The sequence below is a fragment of the Sitophilus oryzae genome, unplaced genomic scaffold (genome assembly GCF_002938485.1).
Source record: "Sitophilus oryzae breed Bouriz unplaced genomic scaffold, Soryzae_2.0 scaffold_179_pilon_pilon, whole genome shotgun sequence".
Taxonomy (NCBI): domain Eukaryota; kingdom Metazoa; phylum Arthropoda; class Insecta; order Coleoptera; family Curculionidae; genus Sitophilus; species Sitophilus oryzae.
This window is the reverse complement of record NW_022146501.1, coordinates 7425011-7441851: the sequence shown is the minus strand read 5'-3', so window position 1 is coordinate 7441851 and position 16841 is coordinate 7425011. Positions and strand designations below refer to the sequence as shown.

The 16841-nt window shown below is 33.2% G+C and overlaps 1 protein-coding gene across 1 annotated transcript in view; it reads left to right on the top strand.

The window, feature by feature from the left end:
• The window catches only part of LOC115882858 (myogenesis-regulating glycosidase), a 56424-nt gene that overhangs the window by 37167 nt on the left and 2416 nt on the right, over window positions 1-16841 (top strand). The window contains exons 5-11 of the mRNA XM_030901106.1: window positions 3117-3354; window positions 3504-3604; window positions 3723-3945; window positions 4508-4620; window positions 4835-5123; window positions 6887-7243; window positions 8832-9063. Of these exons, the coding sequence (XP_030756966.1) occupies window positions 3117-3354; window positions 3504-3604; window positions 3723-3945; window positions 4508-4620; window positions 4835-5123; window positions 6887-7243; window positions 8832-9063 (1553 nt within the window). The remainder of the gene's footprint in view (window positions 1-3116; window positions 3355-3503; window positions 3605-3722; window positions 3946-4507; window positions 4621-4834; window positions 5124-6886; window positions 7244-8831; window positions 9064-16841) is intronic.

Below are 16841 nucleotides of genomic sequence, written 5' to 3'. Positions count from 1 at the left end.
TAGAAATAAAGGTAAATTTGATTAAGGTTTATCACACTTAAACCTTACCGTTTTTGAAATATTTTCAATTTTGTGAAATTGCAATAAAAATTTTAAGGCTTCTTTTCTCCAAGGGTAAAGGGTATCAAAGTTTTTAATACTAAATATTTACTGAAGTTTATTTATTGATCAGTTATTGTGTTGCAATAATAAAAATAATACTACCTCATACAGAGTGTCTAAAAATTTATTTTATATAATTTCTAGCTTTAAACAGCAATAACTTGTTTAATTTAAATCGAACACCCTGTATATTTTAGGAGAATGAGATGTACAATTTAATTATCTATCAAATTGTAATAAACCATTTTTATCAATCGCTCGTTCAATTTAAATTAAACAAGTTATTGCCGTTTAAAGCTAGTAATTATTTAAAATAAATTTTTAGACACTCTGTATAATTTTTATTATTAAATAAAAAAAAATAAAAAATAGAAATACCACAAATGGTACATTGTGAAACAGGAAATTGTAGAGAGAAACAAGCCCTATAAAATAGGATACAACATTCTAATGAACAGTGCTTTCCATAAAATCAATGAAATAAAAAATATACGAAATAATATACCTACAAGTACTGATTTCTTTCGAAAATCGACAACTATGAAACTATGAACCCTTTCCGGACACAAACGGTACATTGTGAAACAGGAAATTGTAGAGAGAAACAAGCCCTATAACATAGGATACAACATTTTAATGGACAGTTATTTCCATAAAATCAATAAAATGAAAAATATACGAAATAATATACATGTACTGATTTCTTTCGAAAATCGACAACTATGAAACTATGAACCCTTCCCGGACATAAACGGTACATTGTGAGACAGGAAATTGTAGAGGGAAACAAGCCCTATAACATAGGATACAACATTTTAATGAACAGTTATTTCCATAAAATCAATAAAATGAAAAATATACGAAATAATATACATGTACCAATTTCTTTCGAAAATCGACATCTGTGAAACTATGAACCCTTCCTGGTCACAAACGGTACATTGTGAGACAGGAAATTGTAGAGAGAAACAAGCCTTATAACATAGGATACAACATTTTAATGAGCAGTGCTTTCCAAAAAATCAATAAAATGAAAAATATACGAAATAATATACATGCACTGATTTCTTTCGAAAATCGACAACTATGAAACTATGATCCCTTCCCCGACACAAACGGTATATTGTGAGACAGGAAATTGTAGAGGGAAACAAGCCCTATGACATAGGATACAACATTTTAATGAACAGTTATTTCCATAAAATCAATAAAATGAAAAATATACGAAATACATGCACTGATTTCTTTCGAAAATCAACAACTATGAAACTATGAACCCTTCCCGGACACAAACGGTACATTGCAAAACAGGAAATTGTAGAGAGAATCAAGCCCTATAACATAGGATACAACATTTTAATGAACAGTTATTTCCATAAAATCAATAAAATGTACTGTACTGATTTCTTTCGAAAATCGACAACTATGAACCCTTTCTGGACATAAACGGTACATTGTGAAACAGGAAATTGTAGAGAGAACCAAGCCCTATAATGGTATGAATATGTTTATTAACTTAGTTGGTTTAAATTTATTGTTTAGTTAATTATGTTAATAATTTGATTACATAAACCTTAAACGTTATTATTTATATTGACATTTATACAGGGTGTCCCTCCAACATCATTGTTTTACAACGAGATATACATATCTGTTATATACGGTTAAAGTCCGATGTCCGGTTAATGTCGACATTAACATGTTAATGTTTGGATTAGGTTATGTTTTTGGTTGTTTTGTTGTGTGTTATTCTTAAGATTCACCGGGTAATGTCGACATTAACCGGACATCGGACCTTAACCGTAACATATTAGATCCATTAATAATATTTTCAATATAGCGGCACTTACAGCAAATACGGGAAGTTGAAAGCGTATATTCTCGTCATACGTAAATTCTCGGTAAAATTCTATGAATATTAATGTTAAACACTCTATACCTAACATTAACCGTTTTTGAGCAAAAAAAATATTTAAAATTTTTGGACTAAAAAAACTGCCTGCCAAAAAAATTTGTATAGCCTAAAAGTCAAATTTAGTAATTATCACAGCCACTGTGACATAAAGAGAATACATGTGGCTTTCTATTTCAAAAAATTAATTGTTTGAATGTCATATAATATTGGCCGTAGCTGTCATGGAATTGAGAGATTAAAAAATTAACTTAAATCATTTTTTTCAAACGGAAACCTACCTTTTTTATTTCACTAGTCAAAAGGTTTTTTAAATCGTTACTTTTTGATTATACAGGTTCCTATACCTAAAATAAATCGTTTTTAAGTTATTTAAGATTTAGTTTTAAAGCGTATATTTTTCTGGTTTTTAACCAGTACTATCCAAACTTTAAACATCAAGCGATGTAAAACAATATATTTGGCCATGTCATCTCCAAGCCAACTTTGCGCCGTTTTTTTTCGATCATATTATTATTACTAATATCAACTATTACATATCACTAAAATACGTGATATACTTTTATAAATACAAATTTTAGTCAGTATTTATAATAACAAAACTGAAATAATTCGTTTTTTGACAGAAGGAAAGAAATTGTCTGATTGACACTTAATATCAAAGGAAGCTAGATAAAATCATGAAAAATTTACGCATTAAAACTAAATCTTAATAATAACTTAAAAACGATTTATTTTACGTATAGACAAATGTATAATCAAAAAGTAAGGAATTGAAAAACCTTTTCATTGGTAAAATAAAAAAATGGGTTTCTATTTGAAAAAAGAAATTATCTCGTTGAGCATAATATAACTTATTTTTATAAGACGCACGTAATCATAACAAAATAAAGAGAAAAGAATTCACAATTCACATCATGGCAATCAGCATTTGACGGGACGATATATGTTTCACGAAACTAAAACTCCAATCATTTTTCCTTTACAGCAACAAAGTAATCAGAAAAAAATTAGCGAAAATGGGACACCCCGTACTTTTTGCTATATCAATCGAACTAGTTCCGAAGGGACACACTGTATGCAATATTCTTTTTAATTACAGCATCCGAAGTTGTCCATGCCCGATTGGGTACCACCATAAATTCTGTTAATGTTTTGCCCTGTTTGCCCCACGATGAACGCAATGGGTCCATATGCATGGAATGGATGGACAGAGCACGGCTGTACCTTCATTTGTACACCATGCAAGGAGATATAAGGTGTTATAACTTAAAATGGTTATCACTCAACGAACATCTTTCACCTACAGACTGTTTTGAGATGAGATCAAATTTGCACTGGTAAGAATTTGAATAAAATTCATATCCAATAGTACCTAATTGTGTCCGATAGTAAATCATGTCCAAATTTAAAGTAAGTGCGTGAAAATATTCAGGTTTCCGCTTTTTGTACTGGTGAGTCATTAATCACAAAAATTGTTTTTTAATAGGTATGGTGGTGGTCAAACACAAGAATCAGCGTGGCCTTTAGAAAAAGGATTGCACGATTTTCAACCTTTTGTTACAGGAAACGTCGAACATCACGAATGGGGTAAGATATTCATTGAACAGACAATATTAAGAGCATACGACTTATTAAACTTATCGTTAGTAACAGTAGTTTTACAGGATGTGTTTTGCGAATGTACAAATATTATCAATTTTTTCAGGCAACGTACTGAAACGCTACTTCATCAATTCACGAGGCGCTGCAATCATAGTGGACGAAAAAACACCCCTGTACGTATCGATACAGGGTGACGAAAAGAGAGAATTGTGCCTCAGTGCCAAATACGACGATTTTGCGTTCGTTAACAGATTTGCTGTTGCTCCAGAGTTGAACTACAGCATATGCGTTGGAGCCAACATGTCCGATACTCACTCCAAACTAAGGTAAGCTACTAACAACAACATTGAATGTATTTTGAACCTCGATGGAGTATAGTTTTTTTTTGTTTTTTATTACATTTCCCTGTAATGGCGTTCGCTTCACTGATTGAATATACGTTGACGTTACACAATACACATGCATATAATCTGTCTTTTAAACCATGATACCACTAAGGGTGGCTGCAACGACCTCCCATAATCCTGCTGTTAAAACAAAACAAGTTTTTATATATAAAAACCAGCTGTTATATTTTAACAGCAGGATTACGGGAGGTCGTTGCAGCCACCCTTAATGAAATATATCAGCCCATCTTTAGTCTCTATTTAACATGTTGAAATTTAATTCTTACACGTATAAATCCAAACCAGACTTACGATGACCGGGTCTGTATAGATACATCATTTTTTATTGATCCTTGCATTATTTTTGAAGTTACCACAACACAATTCAGCATTATTTAAAAAAATATGAGACGTTGGAATCCTCGCAAAAATAATAAAAAAAACAAAAAAGAAGTATTTTTGAAATATAAATAATAATAAAAAACACTTTTTTCTTTTATAGCGAGCATACTCTTTGGGACGGCTTGAAGAAGGAAGATGGTGGTATTATAGAAAGTCTACTGGCTGAACCTTTATGGGAGATCACATCAGACAATAAGCAAACTCTTACTGAAGGTACTAAATGAAACACCTTGAATTTATATAGCAATACTTTTATCAAAAAATTTTGCACTATATTCTATCCCAAGGTTGATTTTTGCATTTTGGGATTTTGTTGGAAAAATAATATAGTTACCATCTACAACAAAAACTGAATATTACTTGAAAACAATTACGAAATCTGAGTATTTTTTCTCTCTGGCATTAAACTGAATCTACTTTTTAATAGAAGCCGTATCCAACTTCACCGAGGATGTCATAGCTCTAGGAACTTTGAAACAAGGTCACGTGCTCATCAACGAATTCTGGCAAGACCAAATTGGAGATTTCCGTGTAGATACCGAACGATTTCCTACCCTGGAGAAAACCATTGACATGCTGATCAGAAGAGGGTTTAGGGTAGTTTTCACTATTCAACCCTTCATATCTACGGAGAGTTACAATTTTGCTGAAGCAGTGAAGAAAAGGTTGCTGGTATCGGAAAGGTTTAGTGATAGAAGAATCCCTGCTTTGACAAGGTAAGTTGTTAATTAATTTTAGCCTCAATATTCATTTACTTGATCATCATCATTATCATCTTCAGCTTATTCAACCATTTCCAATTATGGTGTAGGGTGTAGCCTCCCTCACATATTTAGATGCTCTCTTGGTAGTTGAGCCCATTGTTGTCAATTGTTGGCTATGCAATACCAAGTTATTCCTGCTAATTTCCTAATATCATGGTCCCATCTCAGGTTTGGTCTTCTTCTAGGCTTCTTAATGCCTCGTGGGTGCCATGTTGTAATTTTTGTGGTCCAGTTGTTGTCTGTCCTTCTTGCCAGGTGTCTTATCCATTGCCACTTGAGGAATTTGATTCTGTGGACGACATTTATTACCTGGATATTTTGTCGTATCCACTCTATTCTTTTACGGTCTTTCTTGGTTATTCCCAGCATGTTTTGGTCCATTGAGCGTTGTGCGACCTGCAGTTTCATTATAATATCCGTTTTAAGTGTCCAGGTCTCGCATGCATAGGTCATGACTGGTAGTACACATTGGTCAAATGTTTTCTTCTTTAGATAAAGTGGCAATCTAGATTTGAATATGATCGAGTTTCTTCCATAAGTACTCCATGCTAACTTAATTCTTCGGTTGATTTATGGTAGTAGAGATCCCGAGCTGTGTATTAGTTGTCCAAAATACACTATCGGACAAAAATAGAGCAACACTTCGAGAAATATCTGCAAATCGCGATTTTTTAATTATACATGCATGATAATTTATACAAATAGAATAAATTTAAAAACTACGAAGTAGGCTATGAGTATCCATGACAGCAAGAATGTTTACCAAACTAAACCAAAACAAAACAAATGAATTTATTTTGACATTTAGTTTTAAATGCTTAATAGTAACGCGTCAAAAGTAGAGCAACATAATTCATTCCAAAGAAGGGTTTTAGCAAAAGTAAAGGCCAAATTAATTGTGCGAGGTTTATTTTATGTTTTTTTAAACATTTCTATACTGGATTATTCATGCCTAGAGGAATTCCAATTTCAAAAGACTTGAAGCAAATATTTGTGAATGCATTTATGGAAGGTAACAAACAAGCCGATATTTCAAGACAATTTGTGCTACCCAGGTACAGTGTATGTAAAATAATTTCATCGTATAATGACAGGGGACACTTAGAAAAGTTGCCAAAATCGGGAAGGCCAAAGAAAACAACAGTAATGACCGACAGACGCATCAAAAGAATTGCTTAAAATGATCCTTGGAAGTCCGCACCTAGAATTATTGCCGATATTCCAGAAATTACGGTTGGTATACGAACAGTACAAAGAAGATTAGTAGATGCAAAGTTATTTAGTAGATATTCAGCCAAAGAGTTTCGGAAAGAAATAGAGCAACAAGGTTGGCATTTGCACGTCGGCATTTAGACTGGACCGTCAATGACTGGAAAAAAGTTCTGTCAGGGATGAAACGCGTTACAAAATATTCAATTCTGATGAAATGAGACGTGTGAGGCGACCAATCAATACAAGGTTTAATCCTAAATACGTAACACCTACAATTAAACACGGTAAAGGCAGTGTATTTTTATGGGGTTGTTTTTCATGGAATGGGATGATATGATCGAGAAAAAACGGCGTCAACGATGGCTATGAAATGAAGATCGCTGTCATTTTATATGTAAATTTATATGGGAAATGTCATCGATCGTCATTTCCCAGCCAACTGGACGCCATTTTTTTTCGATCATACGGTATTATTTCTTATGTGATAAAGTACTTTCTTTCAGATACAAAACCTTACAAAGCGCTGGCGTCCTAGACGTAACCAACAACCGTACCATTCCATGGCTCCTGGACAAACTGAGATCTGTCATGAACAAATACAAATTCAACGCCTTCTACGTGGATTTAGGGTCAGCCTACGACATGCCTCACTACTATCAGTGCGAGAAACCGCTGGTCAACCCTGACCAGTACAAGAGCATGTTCGTCAACAGCATCCAGAACTCCATCAGCATTTTCGGGGTGAGCGACGCCATAGAGAGACCCAGGTCGCCTAGTTTCGTGGCCTTGCCCAGGTTCGAGTCCAGCTGGGACGGGTTGCGTAGGGTCATACCTACGATACTGACTTATGGAATTATCGGGTAAGGAGAATTACTACAATACAAGGTTTCCTATACCGTGCTGGCAACTGTTACTTTTGGGTTGGGTCGGAACTTACATGTGTGGAAGTAAATATTAAAGGGATCTTACTAAGTCGGAGTGAGAGAAATGCGACGGTGTGCTGTTGCGGCGTTGCCGGTACGCTTTTCCCTATCAGGTAAAGTAAAATCACGATCGCAAACCACTTATTTTTAAACGACTTTTTTTCGAAAAAAATAACTAAATAAAATCATTAGATATGTTTCTGAGCATCTGAAATGGAATTATAAGGATATCGTTAAGGTGTCCATTTCTTTCATAACGATAAAACGTCAGTAATCCCGTTCAAAATATTCTAATAAAGTTGCGTTCAGTTTTTTACGGCTATTAAGCTATCTTGTACACTTCGCACTAAAAGAGGTTCTAAAAAGAACAATGTTCGACTGCAAAGTCTGCTAGTAAACAACATTATTTATTTAAACCAAAAACTCGTAATACAAAACTAAAGTGTCAAAACGAATGACAATGTCAGGAAATAAATAAATAAATGTTGAAAACGTGACATTTTTTACAGCAGAGCTACCACCTGAATCCCCATCGCCAAATTTAAATTCCAGTTAGTCAGCACGGCGCCGAATATGTCCATGGTTGGCAACAATGAATTTAAAAATCGCGCCCTCGATTACGTAACTAAAAGTTTAATTGATATGAAATATATGGTGCCATATTATCAAGATATTATGTTTTAAACTAAAAATTAAAAAAAAAATCCAAATTTTTCAAAGCCATTTTTTCGCGAAAAAAACCTCATAGTCGTGATTCTGGGGTCAAACTATACTACCCTTACAAATATTTGCACCTATTTAAGACTCGCTGTATAATGGCTGATTAACAAAGTATAGAAACCCTATAGTCTAAGAGCTAGCAACGTTTTCGAGAAAGTTTTGTTACGGATTCCGTGGGTCCACTAATTTAAACTCACGATAAAATACTTAACGAATTTATTTCTTTCTCACTCTGTACACACAATTTATACTAATTATAAAACACAATTTATGCAACTACTATTACTCTAACTCTAGCACCTTCGCCAATTAATTCACAATTTCCAAACGCGATATATTCAAACTTCAAACTGGTCCAACTGCCAAGCGCGGGCTTTATATACTTTCTGGTGAGTGTTTCTGGAACGTTTTAAAGAATTCTGTAATATTCTTTTACTTTCTGGCAAATGCGCCATTTTTCTTGACACGTTGCGGTAAGGTAGGTAACCAGTAATACAATTTAGCGCCACATACACCTTGATAGTATTTTAAGACGTCTAGTTCTTAGTTCGTTTATATTCTGATAATAAAGTATTAAATAATTCTGGTGACTCAAAAAAAAAACAAATATAGAATTTAAAAGACTAATAAAAATATAGGATCTTGTTTCAATGCGCAGTAGGGAACGCAATGTTTACCGGCAGCCAGACGGGCCGCATGCTGTTCTAGAGAGCATAGTAAAAGATATGTCAAAGAGCCAGAGATGTCTTAAAATACTTGTTTTTCCGACGTTGCTAGCTCTTGTACTACAATATTTCTGTTCTAGATATCCTTTCCTCATTCCTGGTGCTGTTGGTGGAGACTACGCATCAATTGACACGGTCATCGGTCAAGTTAATGGCAGCATCCACGGCCTACCCGACCAAGAACTCTACATCAGATGGCTGCAACTCTCAGCGTTTCTACCGGTGGTCAGGTTCAACAGATTGCCCAATAGTTATGGAGATAAAAAAGTGTTGGACAGCGCTATTAGTTTAGCTCTTCTCAGACAAAACCGAGTAAGTTCTGTCATTCATCATAATCATCATCATCATCATTTTCAGCTTATTCAACCATTTATAATTATGGTGTAGCCACCCTCACATATATTATGGTCCCATCTTAGGTCCGGTCTTCTTCTAGGTCTCACAATTCCTCGTGGGTACCATGCTGTATTTTTTTTGGTCCATCTATTTTACGTCCTTCTTGTCAGGTATCCTGCCCATTGCTATTTGATTCTGTGGATGATATCTATTCTTCTTCTTTCTTTACGTGCCATCTCTTTCGTCGAGGTTGGCGATAACATTGACAAAATCTTCACGATTCTTGGCTTTCCTTATGAGTTCTTTAAACGTTAGGTGAGTCCAATTTCTGATGCTTCTTAACCAAGATAGTTCCTTCCTGTCGGGACCTCTTTTTCCTTCAATTTTGTCCTTAACTATTAGTTGTAAGACGTGGTATTTTTCATTTCTCAATATATGTATACCCTAAATAAGATGTTTTTCTTATTTTTAGGGTTCCGTACCCAAAGGGTAAAAACGGGAACCTTATTACTAAAGATTTTGCTGTCCGTCCGTCCCTCTGTCACAAAAGTCTATCTTATGAACCGTTATAGCTAGACAGTTGAAATTTTTACAGATAATGTATCTATGTTGCTGCTATAAGAACAAATACTAAAAACAGAATTAAATAAATGTTTATAAATAAAAAGAACTTTCACTAAAGATTATCTTTTAAGTAAGAATTTTACATAGAATCTTCAAGTCCTCGGTGGCCGCGTGGTTAAAGCGTTAAGATTTTACGCTGCTACGTTGGAGCCGTAGTAAGGCAGGTTCGAATCCTAGTCAAGGTGACTTTTTTAATCGTTTTTTTTAATTTTTACATATTTTTACTTTTTACATATTTATTATTGATTAATACAATTTTTAGTAATGTGTTTCTTCATTTTTTTTAAATATAAAGTACGCCCATTCAAAATTTAAGCTAAATGGGAAAAAAAAAGTTTATAATAATATAGTGTCTAATGTTGTATAGATAATGAATGGTACGGAACCATAGACTTAAAATAAAATATAGACTACACTATTTACATCTCAACGCGGACAGACAATATTTTTTGTACACATGTTTACTTCTGGGTACAGTCGACCGAGCCTTCCTCATCCAGCCTATGTTGTCACGTCTTTAATATTATCAATATTTTTTTTCTTGTTATACACATATATTGAGATATTAATACTACAGTTTAATAAAGTAGGTTTTAATATTCCAGAGATGTATTAAATAGTCCTTATACTACTAAATTATAAGTCGGATACTGTTTAAAAAGGATAAGTTCTTTACAATATGACAACACCGATTAGAGGCGAGGGAGCCTATTCATTCATTTATTACCTTGTAGTACGTGTCGCACGTGTGCGGTAAAGCTTTGTTGCCGCTATCTCCCCGGCTGTATTAACGCATTTTCTTAGCTTGTAGTGCTTAAGTGTTTATTTTATTGACTTTTTCTGTTCAAGAACTATAAAATATGGTTCGCCAGTGCCAAATTTGCAAGAAATTTGACTTAAATAATCCATTTAAGTCTTGAAACGACTTTTGACCGGTAGGCAACTCTCAATTTACCCATTGGGAGTCAGTGGCGTTGTTGTAGAAAGGCGCTTATTTAGATAATATTTTAGTAAAATGTAAAATCTGAATTTTTTCTCTTACATTACATTATTTACTTACTTACATTGTAACAAAATCATAATTATAACCCTGTTAATAATTAATAATGTTTTTATTAAAAATATATTCCGGTTTATTCTAAAATTATCTTCAGAATCTAAAATAACATACAAGAATTTTAAAATGATATTACATTATGAAACAATATTTTTTAATATACCGGGTCGTCTCAAAAGTGGCTCAACCCTATAACTTTTTTTTATTTTTTCAGATAAAAAAACAGATTTGTATGTTAGTTACTATGACATAAATTAGGATTTATTGACGTATTCAATTGTTTTTGGTCTCTTCCTGTTTCACCGAAATGATTACATCTTTTGATTTTTAAAGGCACCCTCGGTATATTGCTACTTAATTCGATAAAAAATGATACTCTGAATAGAATGACACATCATATGTCAACTTTTGACATTCTCATATGGTTTAATTGTAATTGTAACACGCGGTTCATAACGACAATTTGACTCGAAATACCAAGTGTGTGGTATCAATATATTCATAAAAAATGCTTTTTCCAAATATGCTAATGAGTCACCCTTGTTCCATTTGAAAAAATTGACATATGTATGATTAAAAATACGATTTGTACATCTTTTAACCAGCCTAGACAAGACACGAAACCTATTAGACGATCAAAACTATTTTTCCAAGGCTCCTTGATTAAAACTTAGTGGATTGAAAAAAACTGGATTGAAATTTAAAATAGGATATGTTTTTAAGCGACAATGTCAAAAGTTGACATATGATATGTCATTCTATTCAGAGTGTCATTTTCTATCGAATAAAGTAGAAATATACCGAGGTTGCCGTTTAAAAATTAAAAGTTATAGTCATTTCCGGTGAAACAGGAAGTGACCAAAAACAATTGAATGCGTCAATCAATCCTAATTTATTTCATATACTAACATACTAAATCTTGTTTTTTTATTTGAAAATATAAAAAAATTATGGGGATGAGCCATTTTTGAGACGCACCCGGTATAATAAAGACAGTACCGAGTTAAATAAATGTAGTTTTCATTTTATCCACTTTCTATCACCTTCCTTGCTTTAATCGAACAGATTTATGTTTTCTCTAATTTACATAATAAGACATCACTTAACCAGAAAAAAATTACAACAATCATATTTTTTTTTCTCTCCCTGTCGCCGATTCTATTATATCTGTGGAATAGATCCTGTTTTGATTAATATTAGGGGTTGTAAATGTTTGACTAAAATTAATAATTTATTATTAATTTCAAAAATTACCTAATTTCGATTATAAAATTTCTTCTATAACGTGTATTTTATTATTTTTATCCTTTTGGACTCTAAATTGTTTTTTCTAAACTTTTATTTAAAAACCTATCCTAAATCTTAATAAAATATAAAAAGTTTAAATACGATATATTTTTAATTTAATTATAGCTTCATTAAAATAAAAAAATTACCCGGCTATGATACGGAGAGTTCAGGTGTACTTGAGAAACGAAAGACAGTGTTGTGTTTCTCGGCAGAGTCGTCAGGGAACGACCGTTACGACAGAGACAACCTATCTATCGCTCGTGTCGCACTTGTTATAACCTAAAACAATAACACAACAATAATAAGACAGTGTCTGACCGCATGTTCCAGCTATTTATGAATGAGATGCTCAGTCTATATTTTATTTTAAGTCTATGTACGGAACCCTTCGTGCGCGAGTCCGACTCGCACTTGACCAATTTTTATTATATTGAGCAATTCTCTTTCTCTGCCTATTCTGTTGTAAACTTCGGTATTAGCCTTGTTTATATATTCTTTAAGTTGTTCAACCGGCTAGACAAAATGTGCTGCCAGCTGGAGGACAAATCGTGAATCTTTCGGGGCGCAGTCAAAAATATCGATTATTTTCGTTATTTTCCTCAGAGCAATATAATAATATAGCCCGGGTTTCTGCATCTTTAATAGTGATCAGCTGATTAAGAAATTTAAACGAAACTTTTATTTTATTGTAGATTGTGGATTATTTTTTCCTGTTATTTTAAAAATTCTAAACCGTATTAACAAAGAAATTATTATTTCGATATGTTGGTACATTTTTTATAATTTATGATAATGCTAATTACTGTTAATTAATATTTAGAAAAAGTTACATACATACTTTAATTTGATTTAATGCAGGTTTATAAAAGAATCATTTCATTCTTAGATTATTTTATTCTAAATTGAGTATTTTACAATATTTTTTTTTTGAAAACATAAAACTTTTTACATTCTTCATTAAATGTTCAAAAAATTGCAACTTGCTTAAACAAAAATTGTAAATATGAATTTTTTAAATCAAGAAAAGCTTGTAGGATTATTGGTTCAACTTTTCTTGGCCATACATTTGCCAGGATACGTTGACCAGTGAACGTTATTTACGTTTTTTAGAGAACGGTTTTCAAGACATGTTAGAAAAGTTAAATTTAGATAGTCGCGCATCAATAGGGTGGTTCCAACATGTCACAAAATGACACAATTATGCCAACTCAGAAATCGGAAGATGTGGACCAATTGCATGGGCCCCCTCGAAGAGGTGGTACGAGAGAACATTTTCTAAAATAACTTAAGTGTATGGGGTAGTAATATTATGAAGTTCTAGTTTGCGTAATGTAAATCGTAAAGAACCGTTTAATAATATATTCTATGTTTTTATGTTATAAATCATAACAGAGTAAGAATACTAATTTTACACTACAACTACAAAGAAAAAAGAAATAAGAACATTTTCTAAAACTAGAAGAAACAGAACTTCCATACGTGCGACCAGGATAATAGGTCAAGGGGACAAAGAATATAAAATACTTTAAAATGTGCATTCAGAAAGAAAAAATACCTCCAAAATTATCCAAACAAACATTTTTATTTCTTATCAGTGAGAAGCATCGGCCTTGTCGGCCTTGAAGAATTTGTCGGGTATTTACAATGATCGAATTGTATAATTGCCAGCTTTTATAGCATATCTAATAGATAAAAAGTATCTGGTCGATTAGTAACCAATTGGCACAGTCCGAAAATTATCGTTTTTTATTTTCTCTGTTTTTATTGGTAGCTTCAAAATTCAGAGTAACAAAAAATATTTTTCTGTAGGGAAACTGGTCCTGCCATCTAGTAGTCTTAGTCCATAAACGTCTTAGGTTGATCTACTTTAAAAATATATATACAAGGGTATTAGCCTTATTAGTGATATGGGCTGTCCATAAAATTTTGAGCATTCTTCAATATATCCATGTTTCTAACGATTCGAGACGATTCATCTCTTGAACTTTCACTGTCCATGTTTCTGTTCCGTATAATAGGATTGACCAAACATAACACCTGACGAGCCTAGTTCTCAACTCAAGATCCACTCTGGGGTTCTGGAATATGTTCTTCATTTTTAAAAATGCATTTCTGGCTTGTTCTATTCTGGTTTTTATTTCCACGTCGTTGTTCAAGGTGTTAACTATCCAGGACCCCAAATATTTCAACTTGTAGACCTATTCTAACACATTGCCTTCTATTTTAATGGAAATTGAGAGAGTGTATTTTGGTTCTTTCCAAATACCATGACTTTGGTTTTAGAGTAATTGATCATTTTTTTATAGATGGGAAACGCCTTTAGGGCCAGAGTGTGGGGATCTCCCTCACGCGAGAGGGTCTACCCACTAAAAACCAATCTGTGCTCTAAGCTCGTCAATCTCGGTACCGCCGAAGGCATTTATTTCATCAAGATTAGAGACTTATCATTCTTCTATGTTGGTCTTGTCTGTACCCAGATCTCGTCTTTTTCGTCCTTCGCCTTTTTCTTCATAATGTTCCTTAACATACCGCAAATCGCTTCGATATTTTCATTCGATGATGTTAGAAGGTTTCCGACGTTTACTCTAGTAATCTTCGTACCACATACTGTTTCTGCGTTTTCCCTTATATCTTCGTGCGCGTGACACTCAAATAGTGTATGGTTAGCCGAGTCTGGCGCCTCGCAATACCAGCATGTAGGAGAGTCAGCCTTGCGGTTCCTGTGCAGATACTCGCCAAATACTCCATGACCAGTCATGGCTTGCGTGATGTAGTAGTTCGTGTTAGCTTGGTCGCATTTTATTCAATCTTTATTTGGTATGAAAGTCTTTGTCCATCCGCTGTATGCTTCCCATCGTGTCTGCCATTGCTCTAGTACCATGTTTCTGGCCTCTTTCCGGAAGGAAGTTCCATTTTTATATATTTGGTTTCTTTCCTGGATCAGTAGACTGATCGGAGGTATATTAGCAAGACACAGTACCGCTATTGTTGGACATGTGCAGTATGCCGATGCAACCCTGAGTGCTAACTTCCTATTTATCCTTTCTAGCATGTTTTCGTAATGCTTGAAGCGTATGGATCTGTCCCAGATCGGCGATGCGTAGAGTATGGTCGGATGAACTACCGAAGCGAGAAGTATTCTTTTTTTCCGCGCGAGATCCTCCGATATTGGGAGTTAATAGTCTAATAAATAGAGATAATTCTTTTCTTCTAGTGTTGCTTCGGGGCATCATTGTCATAATAGATTGATACATTGGCATCATACATTTATTTATGTTTACGTATCGCGTATGAGTTTATGTATACAGAGCAGGGTTGGCATGATTTAAATCAAATGATTTAAATCATGATTTAAATCAAGTGATTTTTTTTTAGTTTTAATCATTGATTTAAATAATAATAATAAAAAAAATATTAAAACTTTATTGTAAATCAAAAAATAACTGCAAAAGTTATAAAAATGTGTCCTAGAAAACTATAAAAAATATTTCTATAAAAGATATAACAGATAATAAATCGAAAAGTAATCGTAAATGTTATAAAACTATATAAAAAAAGTATCTATTCATGAATTTAAATGTTGGACCGATTTTTGAAGTAGTTTCGTGTGAATCCATTACACCGCTAAACGCAGGGATGTATTTTAAAATTTATGCATAAGTGACAAAAATTCGCTGTTCGAATACATATCATTCGCAGTCTAATGCAGAACTAGGTTCTTCTGATATAGAGACTATATCTTCATTCCCGAGAATCTATCATAATAAATGTTGTCAGGAAATATGTTGTTTTATATATTTTTTGAAATGGTTGTATTTTTCCAAATTCTTACCGAGATTTTGATCTGCAGTAAGAATTTTACACTTTGACTAATACTAATTTCAGTCTCGACTTAAGAGTATTTTTGAACAATAATGTATTGTTTTATTAGGAGTAAAAATTATACTTTTTTTGATGATGCTGTACAGTACATCTGCTGGATATGTGTCTATAAAAGGAATGCGGACAAAAAACATTTAAATAAACAGCAATATATTTTATAAGTCGATTTGACGAGTGCGTCACCGCAAATCGCTCCGCCCACTCATTTTATTGGCTACTTGCAAATTTGTTGAATTTTTATTGATGGGACGCGTCGTCTATTTTTTTACGAAAAACATCGAGAGAATTTCATTTCCCCTCTCACGGATACCCCGTAGCTACAGAACGGACAGACGTACTGTACCTTTGAAGGACCATCGTAAAGCTATTCCGACGTTACAAGGAAGGACAAAAAGTACATTTTTACTCCTAATAGAACATACATACTATTTTTTTAAAACATTACAAATCATTTTTAATCAATTTCAAACATCGCAAATAATATAAACAGGAATCAAGCAACAATTTGTACACTCGTTGAATATGACACTTAATATCAGTTTAATAATATATTTTTGTACTTTTGTGCTTAGGCGTAACAGTGCTTTACTTTTATACCTAGGCGTTAAAATGACAAAAATTAATACTTTTGAGACGTTTGAAAAAAAATCCTTTTGATCTGAAGCGAGCGATTTTTTTGCGAAATATATTGGTGACCGATGTGAAAAAATGACAAACGCACCCTAGAATTATTAATGCTATCGATAACGGACAAAGTTATAAAAATTTAGCCATTTAAGATAGGACTTTAATTGGAAATAAGTCCTAGTCATTTGGAAATCCGATTTAAATATTGTTTTGAATTAAAATCAAAAAAATCTGATTTAAATCAAAAAAATCTGATTTAAATAAAAAAAAACTG